The sequence below is a fragment of the Ruditapes philippinarum genome, unplaced genomic scaffold, assembly GCF_026571515.1.
Source record: "Ruditapes philippinarum isolate M1 unplaced genomic scaffold, ASM2657151v2 ctg7736_1_1_1_1, whole genome shotgun sequence".
NCBI lineage: Eukaryota > Metazoa > Mollusca > Bivalvia > Venerida > Veneridae > Ruditapes > Ruditapes philippinarum.
The window spans coordinates 13,776-37,445 of record NW_026854274.1 but is presented as its reverse complement, the minus strand read 5'-3'; the positions used below and the strand labels follow the sequence as shown (position 1 = coordinate 37,445).

The following is a 23,670-nucleotide window of genomic DNA, read 5'->3' as shown; positions in this document are numbered from 1 at the left end:
GACCAACGCTATGGGCCTTATATTGCCGTAAAAGATAGCCTCAATGATATTGCACTATACAATGCGCAACGAAATTATACCAATGAGTTTATGACGGCGGACTGAGGAAAGTCATGCCTTTTACGAATGTTAAAAGATTTTTTTTATTTAGAAAGAATAAATCTCTGAACAGCTAGCTAACGCCAATGCCACGCCCACATCAGCTGGTTATGTTCCTTGGACGAGCGTCAAGTTGATTAAATTGCTGTAAACTACAGCTTCTATAATAAAAATTGTTGTTGTTTTTTTTTTGAAAAACACGAACGGTTTTTATATAGTATCACAAGAAATCATCTCGCGGGCAAGAGCCTATGCCATGCCGGCATTTTGTGGTCTTGATTTTCAGACAAACACAATGTCCCTTAATTATACTGACGGAGACAGGAGCCTCGAAACTATTGTTGTGATCAATCTGTAAATATTTCGTATCAATGAGTACTTGACATTTGTGCGTGGAAATGGTGCATTTTACAAAATTTGAGGAGTTCAAATACAGAAACAATAACTGGTTAACGCTCATATACCTCCGGAGGCCAAACTTTTTTTTGGGACGAGCGCGAATTAAGTGCCTTATATTGACGCTGTAAAAAGAGCCTTCTCTTGTACAATATTAAGCAAAAAGAATAATGTTAATACGAATTTTATTGCAAAAATATGTATACATTAAAATAGCATAAAACTAGAAATATCGCTTCAAATAAGATAACAAGCACCACCCACTACCCCCTGACAATGACGCACTTAGTAGAAAAGGGGGTAGCTTTTTGAGCTTTGACTTACTTGGCATGTATCTGGAAAGGAAGCAATGGGACAACGTGATATAAATATAGATGCCCAACAACAATGTTTGTGGGGCAAATCGTAATAAATATTGATATATCAGGAACATAATACATTATGAGCAATATTACAATATTTTATAAAATACAAAATGTATATCATTTAAAGTAACGTTATGTTATGATACACCCCAGGCCCGAATCGATTATTTCGTTTTGAATTTTCTCGCTGTTGAAATCAAATATCGTGCGAGACTTTATTTCTAGTTTTCTGTGTAAAGTAGGTGATGGGCATGTGTTTTATGGACGAAATCCTTCATTTTTATTCTCATCTTTTTTTTCTACCGGTGGTAAATATTACTTGATCGGTTGTTTATCGGTGACCCATCGTCGATATCGGTTGAAGACAGGTAGTAGTTAATCGTTCACTTATAAAATATTTTCACCAATTGAGAATAACAAATCCTAGTAGGTTTTTTCTTCATCCATAAAACTGAAATTTCCGCAAATAGAAGTTACCAGTGGGTGATATCGGTACTTTGTCATCGGTTATTTCCATTATTTGGCTAAAAACAACAACCGATCAATGATTGATGACTGGGGTGTCACACTACTTTATCATGTATGCTATGTCCTGCCATCCTATGTCCTGCTATGCTATGTTATGCCGTGCCCTGCCACACCACGCTTTATCATCTTATATTATTTTCAACCATACATTTTTAATATACAATCCAGAAAAAAATCGCCACTATTTGGGACTGAAACCGTTAAGAGTCAAATGTTTCGAGCTGCAGGTTAACCGAACACAAACCACAACTATTAAGCAAAAAAGCACCATTAATGTCGTCAGTAAAGATTTATACTGTAAAACATTTAACAGCATGAGCCCAACTTTATCATCCCATGAATGCCAGGAACCATCGTGTTCAATTTGAAAATATTTCTCATATTCATCTTTTTCTAGCACAATCAAATTTTCTTTGCATGGGTAGTTTAAAAGGCGGCCCCACATATAGGTTGAACCTGTAAAATAACAATTTTGGTACATAATTAGTTAAGGCCTACCTAATGTTACTTAACAGTGTTTTACACAATACGTATACTTTTCATTTCCACGAGACTGAACATCTCTTTTGTACATAAAATTGCAGAGATATATTTTTATTCTAAACCTATTTTATCTCTTCTTTTTTTCAAACGGGATTGTAAAGTATCGATAGAACAATACACAGGCGCAATTCATGCATTTATTGTACATTAATATGACATTTAGAAGCTTTGGAATTTGTGGGAGAAACAAGATAAAAACTAGTGCTACGTAACTAATGTTGCATTGTTTCTTCAATATTAATAAAATGGTTTATATTTATGAAAATAAATACCAGTATTTGTTTCCATTGATCTTGTTGTACTAGTTTTTATAGTAAAAAGAAGAATTTTAGTCTTTATTAATATCCTATGTTTTATGAAGAGCATATAACATAAATACATTGTTGTTATAAATACCAATATTCGGAAAACTTAAAAAGTGATTTCATTCGCACGTTCAATAATTTATGAGTTTATTGTTTCATTCTCGTCTTTTTTCAGGTTTTACGGTGCCACAAAGGTGACATGTGTGTGTGTGTGTGTGTGTTTTTATTTATCTCGTGCGCACGAGATACTATGTCGTTCCCACGACTTAACTATCTCGTGCCAACGACTTAATAACTCGTGGCTACGACTTAGTAAGTCGTGGCCACGACTTAACTATCTCGTGGCCACGACATAGTATCTTGTTCCCACGACTTAACTATCTCGTGGACACGACTTAGTAACTCGTGGCCACGACATAGTATCTCGTTCCAACGACTTAATTATCTCGTGCCCACGACTTGGTAACTCGTGGCCACGACATAGTAACTCGTGATCACGACATAGTATCTCGTGGCCACGACATAGTATATTGTTCCCACGACTTTACTATCTCGTGACCACGATTTAGTAACTCGTGGCTACGACATAGTATCTCGTGGCCACGACATAGTATCTCGTGGCCACGACTTAATTATCTCGTGGCCACGACTTAATTATCTCGTGGCCACGACATAGTATCTCGTTCCCATGACTTAACTATCTTGTGGCCACGACTTTGTAACTCGTGGCCACGACATAGTATCTCGTGCGCACGAGATAAATGAAAACACACATATCACCTTTGTGCCATAGTAGGTTTTCCATATGTGCATTTTCTTCGGAAATGGACTGTAAAGTAGGTTTGACTAATGTATTTGTAAACTGAAGTCATAAAATTGTTTCAACCTGACATAAGTTGACCCGAGAGTGATTGGCCTTTGCCAGCAGTGTAGAGTAAGGCCAGACTGTACATCTGTGTACACCCGTGCAGTCTGACCAGGCTTTATACTGATGGTTGACAACTTCAGATGTTCATCTTGATATTTCAAAAGTCGATTATGGACAGTTTCAAAAATTGAAGCTTGACAAGTCCATTTTAGAGAAATTTAGCAAAGTTATAATTAATTCACCTGCAGATAATAGAATGTTCCAGTGAGGTAAAAGATACCACCGGTTTGCATTTGGCAGGTTGTCTAACACAGATTTCAGGAATGGGTGATGAGGAGTGATTCCAAATATATCATTTGAGATTCCGGCAGGATATGTGGTGTGAAATATTCCTGTCTTCTTTTCAAAATATGCTTGTAATACAAGGTCCTGCAATCTGAAATATTAAAGTTAAAGAATAATAAAAGAAGCGACTGTGTTTTCCAAGACTATATATCAATCAAAACTTTTCGGCAATACCCGTCAAACTTCGAATAACGAGTAAGGGTAACCAATTGGTATAAGGTGCTCTGAATGACTAACAGAAGTAGCATTTTAAAACTATAACCACTAGCTATATTTTTCCGTTCTACTAATTTAAATTGACGTTACATTTTCAATGACGTTATTTATGCTTGCTTTTTACAAAATGATCACCAAAACGCAAGGACACTATAACGAAGCTGTAAGCAAATCGTATTGGCCCAACAGCTTTACTAACTTCCAAAAAATGGACCTTAAGCATCAAATTATGTCAGTGATGTACCAACTGATGTCAGTGATGTTCCAACTGATGCCATTGATGTACCAACTGATGTCAGTGATGTACCAACTGATGTCAGTGATGTACAAACTGATGTCAGTGATGCAAAAACTAATGCCATTGATGAACCAACTGATGTCAGCGATGCACTTACTGATGTCAGTGATGTACCAACTGATGTCAATGATGTACAAACTGATGTCAGTTAGGTACCAACTGATGTCAGTGATGAACCAACTGATGTCAGTGATGTACCAACTGATGTCAGTGATGTACCAACTGATGTCTGTGATGAACCAACTGATGTCAGTGATGTACCAACTGATGTCAGTTATGTACCAACTGATGTCTGTGACGTACCAACTGAAGTCAGTGATGTACCAACTGATGTCAGTGATGTACCAACTGATGTCAGTGATGCAGCAACTAGCAACTGATGCCAGTGGTGTACCAACTGATGTCAGTGATTATCAACTGATGTCAATGATGCAGCAACTGATGTTAGTGATCTATCAACTGATGTCAGTGACGTACAAACTGATGTCAGTGATGAACTGACTGCTGTCAGTGATGTACCAACTCATTTCAGAGACGTACAACTGATGTCAGTGGTGTACTAACTGATGATAGTGATGTACCAACTGATGTCAGTGACGTACCAACTGATGTCAGCTATGAACCAACTGATGTCAATGATGCACTAATTGATGTCAGTGATGAACCAACTGATGTCAGTGATATGCCAACTGATGTCAATAATGTCCCAACTGATGTAAGTGATGTACCAACTAATGTCAGTGATGCATCAACTGATGTCATTGGTGAACCAACTGATGTCAGTGATGCATCAACTGATGTCAGTGATGTACCAACTGATGTCAGTGATGTACCAACTGATGTCAGAGATGTACCAACTGATGTCAGTGAGGTTTGAACTGATGTCAGTGATGGACAAACTGATGACAGTGATGTACCAACTGATGTCAGTGATGTACCAACTGATGTCAGTGATGTATCAAGTGATGTCAGTGATGAACCAACTGATATCAGTGATGTACTGACTGATTTTAGTGATGTACCAACTGATGTCAGTGATGTACCAACTGATGTCAGTGATGTATCAAGTGATGTCAGTGATGTACCAACTGATATCAGTGATGTACTGACTGATTTTAGTGATGTACCAACTGATGTCAGTGATGTACCAACTGATGTAAGTGACGTACCAACTGATGTCAGTGATGGACCGACTGATGTCAGTGATGTACCAACAGATGTCAGTGATTTACCAACTGATATCAGTGATGTACCAACAGATGTCACTGGTGTACCGACTGATGTCAGTGATGTAACAACTGATGTCAGTGATGTACCAACTGATGTTAGTGATGTACCAACCGATGTCAGTGATGTACCAACTGATGCCAGTGATGTACCAACTGATGTCAGTGACGTACCAACTGATGTCAGAGATGTAACACTCGATGTCAGTGATGTACCAACTGATGTCAGTGATGTATCAACTTATGTCAGTGGTGTACCAACTGATGTCAGTGATGTATCAACTGATGTCAGTGATGTACCAACTGATGTCAGTGATGTACCGACTGATATCAGTGATGTACCAACTGATGTCAGTGATGTACCGACTGATATCAGTGATGTACCAACTGATGTCAGTGATGTCCCAACTGATATCAGTGATGTACCAACTGATGTCTGTGATGTACCGACTGATGTCAGTGATGTACCAACTGATGTCAGTGATGTACTAACTGATGTCAGTGATGTATCAACCGATGTCAGTGATGTACCAACTGATGTCTGTGATGTACCGACTGATGTCAGTGATGTATCAACTGATGTCAGTGATGTACCGACTGATATCAGTGATGTACCAACTGATGTCAGTGATGTACCGAATGATGTCAGTGATGTACCAACTGATGTCAGTGATGTACTAACTGATGTCAGTGATGTATCAACTGATGTCAGGGATGTACAGAATGATGTCAGTGGTGTTTCAAGAAAGAAAAGCCTTTCATAATGATAAAAGCTTACGTGCATTTAAAAATAGAAATAAAATTATTTAAATTGAAGGCATTGTACATATGCAAGGCTCACGTTTTGTAGTGTTAATCTATTTTCGCCTATATGATTTATTAACGTCTACGTAAATCTATTCTCGTATCTTAAACGTAAAATGCGCAGTATTTCTCATAAACATATTCAATTTATTTGTTATACAACGATCAACATTTGAGCCGCGACACAACAAAACCATCATAATGGGTTTGCGACCAGCATGGATCCAGACCAGCCTGGGCATCCGCGCAGTCAGATCAGGATCCATGCTGTTCGCTATCAGTTTCTCTACTTGTTATAGGGTTTGTAAGCGAACAGCATGGATCCTGATCAGTCTGCGCGGATGCGCAGGCTGGTCTGGATCCATGCTGGTCGCAAACGCATTATGTTGGTTTTGTCATGACGCGGCTCATTTTTCTTTTTAGCTTTCTTAACACTTGGATTACTACATTTATTTTTCTACTTATTTTGCAATTTGCATCTTTATTATTAATGGTGAAATTGAAAATATGAGATATCAATTCGGATGTGTTACTTGAATCACACATGCACCCTGTAAAATTCATTTGTTATAAACCTGTTTACATTCTCTTAATTAAAAGCATTATCACGTGCACAAATACTAAAAATTCTAGTGTTATCTGATATAAAGCACGGTGGTAGAGCAAAGCCCACACAACCCACTGGCATCTTTTCTAATTTAAACTACTCAAAGTTTCAACAATTTGATAACTTGTATATCAGGTAAAAATTAATTATTTCTTCACATTAATATGTTCCGATAAATATCTTTAGCCAAGTATAAGCTTGTTTAATATGAAAAAGCATCGAAACACGAGACGATCTGACTTGTATACGAGGGGCGTAGCTCAAAAGTATAAATCAGATTGCCGAGTGACTCATTGTATCATAGGCAAAAATAAAAACACATTCCCTGTCGCCACAATATGAAACCCTAGATGGAAGTGACCAATGTACGAGCATCTGAATATGACTTTTCTATCGTTATCTATTTCCCTGTTGTCGCAATAAGTAAACCCAAGAGAAAATGAGCGAGTCAACGGGCATTCTCTACTTTTATCCACGACAGTGCGGTTACTGGAGTGCGGGTAACTTCTATCTGCACTCCAGTTAACGCACTGTGCAATGTGCATGTATGTGCATATATACGATGTAACTATGGCACATTTTAAATAGAAAGGTCTTTCAAATATATATGATACAAGAATATTTAAACAACGTCCGCATATAGTGTAAATCTTGATTATCTACACTCACATCTACGGTTAAACAGGTATTTTGTTTCATGTTCGTTATTTCATACAGCTTCCTTATTCGTACTGAAATAAATCCTTGAACCGAAAATCAGTATACATTTGTAAATCCAGGCCAGCCCGTGGGTTTGTGCAGTTTGGCCAGACTCTATGCTGTTTTGTTGCCTTACTTTTAAATTATATCTTGAAACCCTAAAACTTGATCTTGGATAGTTCCGAAAATGAAAGTTGAACAAGTCTATTAAATTTTCATCTTCAATGTGCTTGTTATTCTCATTATTGTCTATCTCTTTATACAATCAGAGATGGTAATGTTTTCTGGTTGTTATATGTTTCTTTGGTCTGGTTAGATGTTTAAGCCATACCAACACTCACTGCTGCCGTCGCATCTTTTACTTGGAAGAAATCCTCGCTGAGCACCTCCTTGCATTGTTTGCATTATATCATGAGCAAGGCGTGTGTAAAAACGTCCCACTAGCTAAGTAGCTTTCTCACATAAAAGAATGCGAAGTTCTTAAGGTTTTGAACTCACGGCGGTGCGGGGAAAGTTATATGAAGTCAGGGAACGATTTGTATTTCACGAAATAATTGAAATATATAAGATATAAGTATACAATGTAGCATATGATTAAAGCTAACAGGAAGTACTTGGTCCCTATTTTAACACTGCTCATCTACCCATGCGACCAGTGCAGACCAAGATCAACCGGAACATACGTGTCGTCTGATCATGGTCTGCATTGTTGGCTATTAAGTCACTACATACCGTAAATTTGAAATGTCTCATGTTTTTATCCTGATTTAAAGATGGGCAAGTCCATTTAAGATTTTTATCATGACAAGGGTTACTCTGACATTCTGTGAGCATTTGATACGTGTAATGCCTTACTGTCAATGCCGTGTTTTATATTACTGTAACTCGACTATATGACCAAACGTAAAGGTGGGTATGTCTTGCATTTTGCATTTATACACACAACGTACTCTTCAGTACCACCAATGATATCAATGGTAAAAAATATTAAAAATACATGTTTGTCCCTAAGTTAAGTCTAAATATTACCACATAAATAACACATTTGACGTCCCTTTAAAACGTGTGGAAAAGAACATGTAAACGCCTTTACAGTAAAGCTTTTTGTGAATTTTCTGATATTTTTTTCTGGTGGTGTATCGGGATATTTAATAAATCTAATAAATGTTGAATACTGCTTATATTAAGTTCGTCGCACATTTCATTAGCCTCAAACAAACCGATACTAAGATAAATCTAGATGTGAACATTTTCGAGTGCTTTTGATGGATCTCCCGTTTTCGATTTTTTTTATTAAAAAGTAGATTAATAGTTTTATAACATACTGGCATGCGAGCAGTTCCCGTACAAAAATCGTAGTAACTTAAACATTATTTTTTATTACGCTCACTCACCAAAATTTGAATGTTACACATCAATATTCAGCTCGTCACACAAATCATGGAAATTCCATCATGTTCTAAACATAGTATAACCCTTACTTATGAGGCCTCATATGGGGTACCGAAATTATCCATTATTTTGTATGAAGAGAAGTAGTTCCCGTACATAAAGTCTAACCCATTATAATTATACAATTTTATTATATCGGACCTATTTTTCATTTACAATTGTTGAACAGACCATTATGTAAGAGATAAATAGATGTAATTCAGGAAATAGAGCGTAGACTAAACGCCGGTATCAATTATCCGGTACCGTTACCCCAACGCATTCACATGCAATAGCATGCTTGTATGCATGATATTTTACGCATCAAAGCCATAAAATTATTATATATAGTAATATTGGTCAACATTCTGATAATTAAACAAGTTAACATCACATTGCCTACTTATTTGTAAACAGGTGGTATTAGTGTAAAACCCTTTAACAAGCCTCACGTGTAAGTATTTTTGCGCATGCGCGCAAGGACGGAATCCCCCAGAGAAAACAAGGTCACATTTTGACGACGCACAGGTGAAAGTGATTAAAAATGAGACTTTATATACGTACTGCCGAACTGACACTTAGATTTTGTCTTGTTTAAGTATCTGCTTGATTTGAAATGAATTTTTGAAGAATGCAAGTAAAAATTATGCGTTTAAATGAAAAATACGGGTACTGCTTCTGTACGGGAACTGCTCGCATGCCAGTAGAGCTCTACAGAACAAGTCATAAGTCAATACATTACTTATTAGCCATAAAGACGGTCTCATTACAATTACAAAATGCACCAAGACTTATTAAAAACGAATATCTTACCCAGCTTTACAACGCACATCCAAATCAATGTACCATCCACCATAATAATGCAGTATGACGTAACGTGCTACGTCAGCTCTTTGAATCCACGAGCCATATGACGTAAAAAGATGAAACAGGTGCTTGTATTCATTTTGTATCAATCTGTTGACTGTTGTGGCGTTCCATAGATAGTATATATAATCACTGTGCTGTTCTTTCCAAGTTTTTATTTTATCTAAATGATCTGTGTTCATTTGTAAATCTTTAAATCCATGCACTTGGTGAATTATTTTTGGAATACGCTTTTGACCGATGCTTTCCATTTTGTCACACTGTTCAAACTGAGATGTATTGTTTGGCACTAAAATAAATTCTGATATCAAATAAGTAGAGTTTTTCAATATTAAGAACACTATCACAATTGCCGGAAGGAGCAGAATAAAAAACAACACTTTCTTCCACAATACCCGCTTATTTAATCCGTTTTGCATCTTTTAAATATTAATTAAGTCCTTGACGTTTCTCAGCACCTGATTTCCTTTAAAACGGTTAACTAATTAATTAGAATCAACGATGTTAACAGCTATACAACGTTATATTTATATATACAATATGCATCTTATGACGACCTTGGTTTAAAATTACATTTATGTCATATATTGCACGTTTGATTGTTGTTGTTGTTGTTGTGGTTGTTGTTGTGTAAAGATACATTGGAAAATGATACTCTCTACCATGCATCTGATGATTTAAGTCAATGCAACTATACTACGTGTATGTAATATATGTAAATGTTTTACAAAGTTACCTGCTAAAAATAAAGCGTATACAAAACGTATTGTTACAGTCGAACTCGTCATTATATATAAATAGAATCTACCTTAGTAAAATCGATTGAAATTTGACGAATTATAATCGATACTTTCCAGATAATCGATAAGTTTTCATAAAATCAATAAGTTTCCAGATAATCGATAAGTTTCCAGGTAATCGATAAGTTTCCAGATAATGTTTCAGTTGAATGGCTATAATTATATTATTATATAAATTGTGAATTGCTGTAAATAGATTGTACGGTTTTTCAATGATTTTCTTAATAACTATATAATTGCTGAAGATAATTAAAAAAGATCATACATTTATATTATTTTTTTTGTAATTGTAATATAAATATTAAGATTTACGACCAGCCGACCTTGATTCAATAAAACATACGCTACCCCGTCTAATATTGTGAGTAAATGATAAATATATTCCAGTCCTATCTAATTTATAATTGTCATTTCAATTACCCAAACTTTGGAACATTCCATTCAATGCTGAAGATATTCAAATAAGAAAATACAAAACATTTAAGCTATGAGTGTAGCGCCTGGTCTGCATACTGGCGGGAAAGTCAAATCACTTCCGGTTCCTGTAGAGACAGTACATAAATAATTTCATCCAACCGTACTGGTTAGTATATTACGTTTGTTTCCGATCCAGTTTCGTATTTATAACATTTTCTGTACGGCACATATATATCAATAATATATATATATGTTAAATTTTACTGTAGGGATCAAACCATTATTTCATCGATGTGGTCGCTAATTATATCCTATTGTACACACTTTTGCACATTGTGACGTTGCTCGTATTCATTGTATAAAAATTCCAATAGCTTTTTTAATGAAAAATATTTTAATGTATATTAAATATGTCGTCACTCCAACGAGAAAACACATGTGGATGTACCATATTCTGAACGAGATTCCACGTTATTATCTAACATGCATAAAATAAATCTTGAATAATCGTACTACGTGCATCGGTTACGTTTTGTTCCTGCATTGATCAAGGCAAGCAATTTAGCCAGTGAGTAGTATTAATTGAGTATTATTTTATTGATTTAACAAGGGATTATGTGACATCTGCTATAATACAGGGGCGTACCCTGAGCGTAACAAAGTTGACAAGTAAAGGGATGAAATGTCATTTACTAAGAAGTAGAAACAGCATCGAAACACGAAGCTATCTGATTTGAACGTAAGAGCATAGCGCCCCCTCCCCCTACACACACACCAAGTATAAATCAGATTGCCGAGTGTTTCGACGTTCTTTCCATTTTTATCATATACAAAAATAAACACTCGGCAATCTAATTTATACACAGGGGCTATGCCCCCTCGTACAAATCACATAGCCACATGTTTCGATGCTCTTTCTATTGCTTGTACCTTTCTAGATCTAAATCGTATACCCATACACGCACAGCGAGTTAATTGGAATACATGTATTAATCACGCACACTCCAGTTACCCCACTGTCGGGGATAAAAATGAAGCATGCTCGTTGATTGGCTCATTTTGCTGGGGTTTACTTATTGTGACGACAAGAAAAGGGATAACGATAGAAAAAGTCATATTCAGGCGCTTATACATTGGTTACTTTTTTCTGGGGTTTTTATATTGTGACAACAGGGAACGTGTTTTTATTTTTGACTTTGATAAAGAGGAGAAAGAACATCAAAACGCTCGGCAATCCAATTCATACTCGGGTGAAACGCCCCCTCGTATATATAAGTCGTGTTGCGATGCTCTTTCTATTAGGTGTACTGTACGTACTACACTGCTTTTAAATATTTCAAAAGTTGTAAACAATCCGAATCTATGACCTACCGAGCTCAAGCATTGGTTTCATTTCCGTCTTTTTACAACGTATTGTGGTTTGTCGTTTCATAACAAATCACAAGATATAATCAAGGAAAATATCACTTTAAAAACATCCTTTATATTAGTGAAACAACGCAATAGATAAGATGTTTTAGTGTAAAAAAAGGTTGTAGTAACCACACTTTAAAGTACTCTCATTTTGGCTTCTCAAAGCGACATGGGTCCAGATTCTTGCTAATTTTCATGAAAATTTTGAAAATGTATTTAAAAGTAAAACATTAATTATGCTGTGAACAAAGAAAGAAATTAACATATTATAAACAGCACTTACAATCCACGTTAATTAGTAAAAAGAGGTCAAAATATGCAAAAATAGCCCTTACTGCATTAGTCACGCAGTAGAAATATGATGATAAATACTGCAAAATATGTAATTACTCATTAATCGCACAAAACATATAAATCACTACGTTGCGTTGAATCTTGAATGATTTTACTTTTCTCAATTTTGATTTTCTTGAAATAAATTGAGTCCCAGATCATTTCCCACTATATTACTTCCCATAGGTATACCTATATTGCCCATGGAATGTATAACCACAGTATATATTACATGTATTATTATATTGTCACGTATGTGATCGCTCCCAATTATCGTAACGTTTACATATGTACATAATAATTATATAGTCGAAATAAGGTTACATTTAAAACATACCGATGTACTAAATCAGCCGTTACGCTACGCAACTGTACTTACATCCCAAATACCAATGTAAATACACCCCAAAATACCTATTTTTTAAATTGCATTTCTTATTTATCTTTTTTACAATCTATCTGTTCATTTTATGAGTTTGTGCATATTGGCGTATCGTCGGCAGGTATATGTTGTATTTTATATACATTATACATCTTACGTCATATGAAAAATTAACCTTTTTACACCGTAAAATAAATACATGTATCCTTAAAGTAAGCAGATTGGTGTATAAACTAAATGTATGTATATATGTATGCATGTTCAACCAAACCTTCGTGAAACCTTCAGGACAAAACGTATAGATGTGTTTCTACAAGTTACACCATTAAGATATAAATATGAAAGTTACTTAAAGTTTTTGAGCCAACTTAGAAAAAAAAAAACTTTTTTAAACATTATTTTTTCTAATAATTTAAATCAACTGTGCATTTTTACTCTAACTTAAAGGCACACAATGCCTTAAAAACGAATATTTTTTCTTAGTTTAGAATGGCAAACGTTAAAAGAATTATTTCAGGCTATGTTCGCTGAATATGAAATTATTTGTCATATAAAGTAGTATTTTGACTTCCATACAAAATAATAAATTACTATGATGTACTTATTGCCAAAACAAGAAGAAGAAAGGATGGTTCAAGTATATGGCCAAAAAGGTACTTTTAAGAAACTTTAACAGTGCACCAAAAATAAAAATAAAAGCTTCTGAGAAATAAAAAAAATAGTATTTCTTGGGCATCCTGTGCCTTTAAACATGTGTAAGATTTATTTATGCTTTAATTTGTGTAAGAAAAATAATACTCTGTTTAAAGGCACATTATGCCTCAGAAATCAATATTTTTTTTGAATCCTGTACAAAGGCCAGATATGTGTTTTGATAATGAATTTAGAGCATCATAGATGTTAAATAACTACAGAAAAACGCGTTGATTGTGCATTAATTTGATGTAAAGGTAGCAAAATGTTAGCAGCCTTTAAAAAAAGCAGACATTTTTCTTTAGAACCCTGTACATGACTCTATCCCCGTCCCCGCAACTCATCGAACGGATTCGTCCCTTTTCCATTTTATAAATGATGTTACATTTGTGTAACATATTAAACAGCAACAGTTAAGGACAACATCTGTTGTTATTCTACAGCCCATCCCAGTTCCATACAAATACAGCTGTAACATTAATGTGTTGCAAATGTTGTCACCTTTGAAAATATGTTACATTATGTTAATTTTTTAGGATTGTTGTCTAACAAAGCGCAGATGTTGAACACGACCATACAACATGAGTTTCCTAGTTCACCAATACACAATGAGTTCATGTACATGTAGATGGTCACATATGAATACGGAAAAGTTCCCTTAAATCAAAGAAAAGTCCTATACATGTATTACAATATCCTTGCGTTTGAAGGCATGACATCTTAAGATTCGATCTTAAGCAAAGGCTTTGTTCATGTTGGTTTTAACAATTTTTTTTCTTTTATCTCGAGAATTTCTTGACACATGCCGCATGCTATAACTAATTGCTTACAATATAAGAAATGATACGAATTAGAATTAATTTATCAATCCAAATGAAGTATTGCAAACTTAACAATTAATCTAAACATTTTTTTATCAAATGTGTATTAAAAGAATGTTTTAGACTGGTGTTTATAATATGCAATGTCTTTCAGGAATGAAATGATAAGATCGTAAAAAGTTCATTCAAAGACGGTGGTGACTTATTTGTCAGAAAAGTAGCAAAATGTAAATACATATAAAACATTCTTTTAATAAACGTTTTTATTTATCGAAAGCCTTTTTTCTTATTTTTGGTTAATGTTTATGAATGTTTCCAGAAAGATACTTAATTGCCATATATCTGAACCATCTTTTGCTTCTGTTGCTTTTTGGCAATAAGTATATAATTATACATCATAGTAATTTTGTATTTTGTATGCTAGTAAAATACTTTTTTGGTTACAATTTGCCACTTTTATGACAAATAAGTCACCAAGTCTCCAAGTTGATTCAATAAAACCGAGCCTGCAATATTTCATGTTTGAACGACATTAAGGGTTTTAGTTGCACCATGACAGTATTCAAATTTATAATACACTGCGTTTAACAAATTTATTTTCAATACTATATGACTTGGCAAGAGTTTCAGATATCTAGTATCATTTCTACTCCATCTGTCAAGTGGCACAAGGACACAACGTTCAAATTTCATCCACATTTTGTTTGTCCGTTATATTTCAACTTTTACACTCGTTTTAATTACATTAAATTTGTCAAATGCGAGTGAAAAAAAAATCAATAGGACTAAAATACGTGTTTAAAAAATAACACATTCATATGAATGTTGTAAAAATTCAGGGAAAAATCACAGCAAAAATCAAATAGTTAGGATACCCATGTTTCGTTTCATTGAAATGTTCATGTGGGATAATGGGAAGTACAATTTCTTCCACGCCCCTTTAGCTCCAGGAGAAGAAGTATCATTTTGATGGGAAAGTAATCTCTCTAGAATCAGCTTTTATATGTCCCATATTATTTTTATTGCTTCAAAAATTTAGATATTTTATACGCTGAACAGTGCTTGTTTTTTTTTATTTTGAAGAGCTGCTTTACTTCTTTCGCACCTTCTCCAACGCCATATTCATCGATATCACTTTATAATTTTGTAGAATAGCAAAGTACATTTTTATTAGAATTTTCACTTATTTCACATTTATTATTATGGCTTTCCAAAGAATTTTATTATTTGTATACAAATCTCTTTGATTTTTGGATATCCTTTTCATATCCATTTCATATCAATGTCATACTGGATAAAATTTATAGTATTTGCACAAGGCACGCTTTTTGTCGCAATCCGATGTTGCTGGGTATATATGTTGTTAATTGTAATTCTGTTTTGCCATCCAAAACTTGTGACTGGATCTTATGCGTCGTTGTTATCTAAAATGACATGTTCATCTTTACTTTTTTATGATAAGATAAAACAATTCTTCCGTTACTACCGTTATAACATTACTTGTCGTGCAAATGTCGTGCAAATGTTTTACACAAATATTAGATTCGACTTGCGATAACAAATTATTTGTGAAAAGATTGAAAGCAAAATGTTTCTTAAAGTTTTAGTAGTTCTTTTAACAGATCTATTTGTGATATATTCCATACGATTGGAAAACTGTTGTAAGATTTTCTTCTTTTCTTGTATCTGTTTTATATGTTGTTCACACTTTGAAGGATAAATCACATGAATAAAAATGTAATTAAAAATATTATACCAACGGTCATAAACTATTTAATTTCAAATTACGAAGTATTTACAAAACAATACATAAGCCTGGTAAGAAGGCATATTTTATACGTACATACGTTTTACACATATGCCTATTTCACAACAATGGATAAAAATAATACTTGGATATTACTTGGTGAATGACATCGGGATTATATCCTTTTAAATGTTTTTGTCTATTACATGTACATAGTTCTAATTTAGTGGTATTCTCGCATTTTTCATACACAAATTTGCAATAACGACGAATAGACTGCGCATGCTTAGCGGAAGGAGACAACGCACCAAATTAACATTCTTCGTTATTTCGTGTTATCGCGCCTGTGAAACGCACAGATATGGTGGCTGATTTTGTACACTTTGCGCCTTGCGTTGTCGATAGCGGCAAAACAACCTATATTGTTATCGCCTTTTTGTCTTGTCGTCTTGTTGTTAGCGAAACGTGCCAAACGGCACGTTGTCGCACTGTCGTCTTGTCATCCTGCCTCAAGCGAAGCACGCCAAATTGCGCGTTGTCGTGCGGCGCGTTGTCGCGATGTCGCCCTGTCGCTTGGCACATAAGCCAATCCTTCGATTTGAGCCGAGCGACGGTGTGACATCGCAACAACACGCCGCACGACAACGCGCCGTTTGGCGTGCATCGTAAGATGCAGGACGGCAAGACGAAAGTCCGACAGCGCCGTTTGGCGCTTTGTCGTCCTGTCGCTAGCGACAACACGATGCACAAAGGCGTTCCAAAATCAGCCTCCATATATCATCGTCAGATACCCACGGCCGAACCATTAACATTGATTGCATGTTATGTAACATGTTTATCAATCGTTGGTATCCGACGATGCCTTATATTGGCGTCTTCATATTTTTTTTGTTTTGATGTCGCGTTTGAAGGGCGCCGACACGAAGTAACGACAAAACGATAAAAATAGTGCGATAAAATGAGAATTTATATTTTTGTCGTTATTTCGGTCTTTCCTGTTGTCGCCCCTTCAACCGCGACAGAACGAAAAAACGACATAGCAGAAATCTATGGTGGCTGATTTGGAACGCTTTTGTGCGTCGTGTTGGCGCTAACGACAACAAAAGGTTGCGTTGTCGCTATCGACAATTCAACGCGCAATGTACCAAATCAGCCATCATAAAAATCTATGGTCCTGTCGCTAGCGAATTGCGCCAAACGGCGCGTTGTCGCACTGTCGCTAGCGAAGCAAGCCTAACGGCGCGTTGTCTTGCGGCGCGATGTCGCCCTGTCGCTTGGCTTATATATATACAAAAAGCCAATCCTTCGATTTAAGCCGAGCGACAATTTGACATCGCGACAACACGCTGCACGACAACGCGCGCGCCGTTTGGTGTGCTTCGTTAGCGACAAGACGACAGTACGACTATCACTTTAGAATCAGCCACCTTATAAATCTGTTGTCGACGACTTCAAATATTTTTCAGGGTTTGATTGAATCGGACAAGCAACATTTTTATTTCCGTCCGTTAAATAGTTTTGTACTGTTACCATTATAGCTGTAGACAAGAACAATTCAGTTGTGAGTATACATCAACTTGATATTCATTAATCTACAATATCTTTTCCTGGAGAGATTATTGTCAATGTTGACCTAACTGTGAACAGACGCATCAACCATCTTTTTCTTGACTTTGTCAAAGAAAAAAAGTCGTTAGTGTGGACCACAATACCGTGCATAGGAAGCTCAGAAAGAGGGTCATGGTGAGTGATTTACTAGACCAAGACCATATTCTTTAATTATTCAAGTTTTGATCATAAATCACAGATGTTGGTTATAGACATTACGCTCCATTTCAAGTTTAAGACAAACTGTCGTTCACAGAATAATTTTAATTTGATGTTTAAAAACATTGTTAACATTGACATGTTTTGTTGTGTATTGTTTTTTCAATAATTAAGATCATTGATTTATTAAGGAATAATTCTAATAACATCCGACTATTTGTTAATTATTTATAAAGCATGAACACGCTGTACCTTCACTTTCTCTTAATTTTTATGTTGTATGTCAAATATTAGATTTATTTTTGTTCTTATATATGACATAGTGATTTACAAACATCATGAAGGAATTTGTTACAAATTGCAATGTCTTTTCATGTTGATTTGTTTTGATTGTAATAAAATTGTGTTTAAGACGAGTATTATGGTCGAATTTGTAAAAAAAAAACTCATTTTGCCCCCCCCCCCAATCTTTCCCAATAACTGATTTTGCTTTAATAGCGAGTATGTCAATGACAGCTTGGCACCGTCGTTGCATACTCCCTATTAGGTTTCTTAGGACGGCTTGTTGCATGGTATTCCACTCGTCGACAAGTCGGCATCAAGCTCCTGGGTGCTTCTTAACTGGACCTGACAGGCTGAAATACGGACCTGTATCTGTCAATGTGCCTCTGTCGAGGACAAGGAGACCAGTACGTCCATCCCAGCTGATTCCTTCCAGACCATCATTGATCCGCCGCCATAGCGGTCGTGTTCCGAAATATTTGCTGTATTGAACCGTTCCCTTGACCTTTACCGTACTCTAGCATGTCCATCTGTGTAGTCCAGGCAGTACCTTGACTCGTCGGTGAAGAGGACATCCGCCAGTCCATCCTGCTCCAACAAACATGATCCTGCCCAATCATATCTGAGTCGGCAGTGGTCTCTAGACAGCGGAATCCGTATACATGGTCTTCTCGGTCGCAGACCACTTTCATGCAACCGTGTACGTATTGTTTGTGTTGACACGCGCACCCTTGAAGTATTTTGAAAGTAAGAACGAAGTTGGGTTGCAGTTGCAAAACAGTTTCTTCGTGCCTGGATGACCAGAAAACGATCCTCAGCCTCAGTAGTTACACATGTTCTGTCACCACTATGTCGTCTAACAGGTGTCCATGCTGTGGGAACCTCGCCCAGGCTCGGGTGATAACCGTATGGTCCACACCAAACACCTCACCAACCTCACGATGTCGAGCCCCTGCTCCACCATATCAACTGCCATTATTCAATCTTAAATGGAAAATCCTACACTTCTCGGTACGTGTATGCTGTGTCTATTAAAGACTAACAAAATACAGGGTCACCTTGTTTGCCCTACTTGCAAGTGGAAATGGCCTGTCATTCAAGGTTATGTGTACACAGGATACACTTTCGATACATTACTACACGATTTACAATATAAATACCATAACATTAAATGATGTAAAATGCAGGATGCTATATGTGGAAAACTTTGTGCTTAGCAAACTTGGAGTAGTATATTTATAATGTAATTGTCACGGTTCAGAACTGTTTCACTTCTTGACGAAGATGGTGTGAAAGCGGCCACATAGCTCAGTCGGTTATAAGAACTACGATACGGTATTCCGAGGGTCCCGGGTTCGATTCCCGGTCAGGCTGCAGATTTTTCTCACCCTGTGACATTTGGCGCCCAACGGGGGAACGTGATGGTTTAAGCTCCGAGTTCAATTCCACATTGGAAATTCGAGGACGAATTTTAATATAGCGAGGAAGTATGTCACGGTCCAGAACTGTTCACTCCTAGTGTTTAGGGGAGAAAGTGTGTAAGCGGCCGGATAGCTCAGACGGTAGAGCCAAGGTACGGTATTCCGAGGGTCCCGAGTTCGAGTCACGGTCAGGCTGCACATTTTCTCACCCTGTGACGTAATCAATACTATGTATACGTATATTCTTCTCATCTGTGCATTATATACTGTGTGAATATGTTATGCTCTCCAATTTCGGAGAATAATAAAATTTTATTGTAATAAATAATTTTATTTCAGTAACATAGATTACTGCAATGTGCTATCTAAGTTCTGGAACTTTGAGATTCCTTCAGGTGAATTTGAATTTCTCATTGAAGAAATCATCAGTTGGACTATAGGAAGAAATTGTCCGATCGATCCTGATAGGTACGTCCTGAGAGATCTGAAAATATCTCTAAAGAAACTCACCCAAACAACCCTTTCGCCTTTTGCTCAGGTGAGTTAAATTTATGAATCAATTTATATTTCAACATTTTGATCCATTAATAATGTAATGGAAAAGTTTTTAGCAATATATATATATGAATCAAGCTTCCTTTGTATTGTATTTGGTAAGCAAGTACATTGTTATTTTAAAAAACAACAACAAAAAAAAACAACAACAAAAACGTTATACTCTGTGGAACATCCGTATATATTTTTTTGTTTCACTTAGCCACATTAATAATGGAATAATAAATAAGAGTGACAATTTGAATATTTATTTGTGAGAAAACGTCCGTCTGTCGATCTGTCTGTCAGTCACACTTTTGTTTCCGTTTTTTTCTGTTTTCAGTTACTTTTATAGTAAAAATATCGATGCATTCTGAAAAAAATATACAAACCCAAGCCTTTTATTCTCATCATTATTATTATTATTCTTTAGGGTCACCACAGAGTAACAATACTGGTCAAAGATGACCCGTTCAGTCCTGACAACATTGGTTGTGTGCAGTTTGAGTTAGACATCAACATAATATCCGATTTAAATTTTTTAATCGGCAAAACCGAACGTTTGAAAAATATACCGTCACTTTGAGCGAGTGATTTGGACTCGAAATGTCTCTCTCGTTTTTGTCGATTTTGACAGCATTGCGTACTCAGAAATATAATTTTACGCGTTTCTTTGTTATAGTTTAGTTTTGTTATAGTTTAAGTAAGTTTCTTTATAATTTGTTATCAGTTCTCAACTTTATAATAACTAACCAATATAATACATTACTATACTTATTTTCCAGTAGGATACGTTTTTTTTTTAATATTTATTTGCCAGTATAATATTTAATTTTATACTAACTTTGCGAGTATGGACTCTTGTTGCCCATATAAGACATTGCCACAAACTTCCTGGCACATGTGAAATGCTAAGACCATACAAGTTTTTAATGTACTAGGACTGATTTTAGAGTATTATTATAGAAGACTCAAAATATGTACAAGGCGCTATTTTCACTCCTATATATTTGATTTCAATTTTATTATCAACGAAACTTAGGCCAGTTATTTTTAAGCATGCAATTACTTAGCATATATAGATTTTCTGTTGTGAATGTATAAATCAAAATGATATGAAATCGATTCAATAAAAAAAATAATGACATATTGTAAAAACGCTAAGATTACCAATACTTATATTAAACGACCTGTTTTTTCTAAACATTTGATTGATTCATATCAATTGTGTTAATTAGTCGTTTTGATACATGCAAAGCCAACCAAATGATCACTGCCGCCGGTAATACGGTGTGATTGCACTGATTTTACATCGGACTGGAGGTGATTAGCCTTTGTCACAAATATTAGTATCTGGTCAGTCTGTACTTCCATGCAGTCTGATATGACGCTACACTATTCCCCGAAAATTAATAATGTGCGGCTCCACAAAATGGAAGCTACACAAGATTAATGGGTTAATATATTCATTATTTTATTACATTCGCGTGGGATAGCCCCTTGAGGAGATTGGTAAATACAAACCATATAATTCTCAAAGGTATGGTGAAAGTCTTATCCGTTCTAGAAGTAGATGTTTGTTTTTTAAACACATTTCAATACATTTTAGGTTACATCTCTTCGGTCGGCTCACCTAACCGGCTTCCCTGGAGAACTGGCTAGTAAATACTAATAATTTCTCCGCAAGTGACAGACTACTATCAATGGGTGACAATCGCTCATGATTTCTGAATTTGCGAAGAGGAACAAATAAATGTACGAGATCTCTGCAGGGAGAAATTTCGCCTTGCTCGAGGATCGAACCAACTTCCCCTGAATTACAAATCTACAGGTAACCCACAGCCAGTTCTTTCCGCATGTAAAGTGTTAAGCTCTATCACACGTGGCTGCATTTCGCTTTAACGGCTCTTGACAAGGACTTTTAGTACTTTCAGCTCAAGTAGCAGGTGGGTTTGAAATCAGACTGTGTTACCATTTGACTTAATTTGATACAAATATTCAACTTCAGTACTGTTCAACGCATGAAGCGGGTTCCTTATACTTTTTTACATTTAATATCTGTACTTTATGCAAGTATTATCTTATTTCATCAATGAACATATGGGATCAGGACAGATGTTGTTTTAAGAAAAATAGGTGTTGACATATACAATGTACGATGTAAGACAGACTGTGAACAATCCTTATACATGTCGCTCACTCCAACACTCTGTGCCAGATCAGCTAACAAGGCAAACATATTTCAAATTAACAACAAAATAATATTTCTTTAAACTTTTTATTTGGGATGATTTTGCTAAAAATTACATCCTAAGTAATAGCCAACAATACAAAACAAATCATCTTTTTTCCTGTTTAGATATGTGTTAATTATATAAATGCTGGTTGTCAAAATCAGTAACTTATCAAAAGCTAATCTAACTTTAACTAAATCTTATATTTTTTCTATAAGAAAACCTAGTAAACTCTCTGTTTACACCATTTTTCTTTATTTTATTTGGGTTTTTACGTCGTACCAACACAGTATAGGTCAAATGGCGATTGGTGGAGGAAGACCTCAGGTGCCCTTCTGTGCATTATTTTAATCACAAACGTGCACCTGAGTGAATCATCGACGTTCGTAATAAGCTAGCTGGATAGCTTTCTTAGGTCAAGAATCCAAAGACGCTTGCGTCCCTGGAACCTACTGCGGTGAGAGGCAAGTGATTTAAAGTCAACGACCTTAACCACTTGGCCATGGACGCCTCTTTTGTTTAAACTTGTTACATATCTTTTTTATTTGAGGTATAAATGTGGCAAAAACATAACTTCAACATGGGATTGTCACTTTTCTAAACACTGTTAACTATATCTACAAGGTATAAGAATAATGAAACTAAATTCAACACATTGACATGAAATAATGATAATAAAATATCAAATAATTCTGATAAAAATTATTGCACCACCATTTGATAATGGAATATCTTTGGTATCCTCAAATGTTAACAATTTTGCATTTTAGCAAAACCTGTGATAAGAAAAAAATCCCAGTCATAAAAATATAAAATGTAACAAAGTATCATCATTTGACCTACCGGAGCTGAATGTATTTACACTTTGTCACCAGTATAGAGCCAGGCCAGACATCCAGGCCAGACATCCAAGCTCTATACTATACATGTAGCTCAATTTTTGTATTTTGATATTGAAATCCCTTCAACTTTAAATGGACTGTAACCAAATCCAATGCAGGGCAAGTCCATTACACAAAATACACAGGTTTAGGGTAAAGTAAAAAAAGCACAAAAATACTTTTGTTTTGAGACATATATAATTAAGACATAATCTTTAAATAAAGACCAATTTGTCTTATTGAAAGACTGTTTTGATAGAACGTTTATCTTACAATAATAAATGACTCATAAAGCCTTAAAAGGGTCTTTGGGCACAGACAGATCTTAAAACATTACCTTCGTACTGT

General features: G+C 35.6%; 2 protein-coding genes and 1 long non-coding RNA gene across 3 annotated transcripts; 2 read left to right on the top strand and 1 right to left on the bottom strand.

The window, feature by feature from the left end:
* Window positions 1–663: 663 nt before the first annotated feature.
* LOC132739627 (uncharacterized) lies at window positions 664–10,871 on the bottom strand. The gene is made up of 3 exons (XM_060727379.1): window positions 9,544–10,871; window positions 3,347–3,540; window positions 664–1,844 (listed from the first exon to the last, which is right to left on the bottom strand). Exons 1-3 carry the CDS (start codon window positions 10,014–10,016, stop codon window positions 1,570–1,572), a joined length of 942 nt encoding a protein of 313 aa, XP_060583362.1. The 5' UTR covers window positions 10,017–10,871; the 3' UTR covers window positions 664–1,569.
* LOC132739629 (germ cell nuclear acidic protein-like) lies at window positions 4,845–5,953 on the top strand. Its single transcript, XM_060727380.1, has 2 exons — window positions 4,845–4,930; window positions 4,978–5,953. The coding sequence occupies exons 1-2, from the start codon at window positions 4,845–4,847 to the stop codon at window positions 5,951–5,953; spliced, it is 1,062 nt and encodes a 353-aa protein (XP_060583363.1).
* Window positions 10,872–15,968: 5,097 nt separating the features above from the next.
* On the top strand, window positions 15,969–21,203 carry LOC132739626 (uncharacterized). The gene is made up of 4 exons (XR_009627032.1): window positions 15,969–16,117; window positions 17,742–17,946; window positions 20,013–20,211; window positions 20,641–21,203. It is a non-coding gene; the product is annotated as an uncharacterized LOC132739626 (long non-coding RNA).
* The last annotated feature ends 2,467 nt before the right edge of the window (window positions 21,204–23,670 follow it).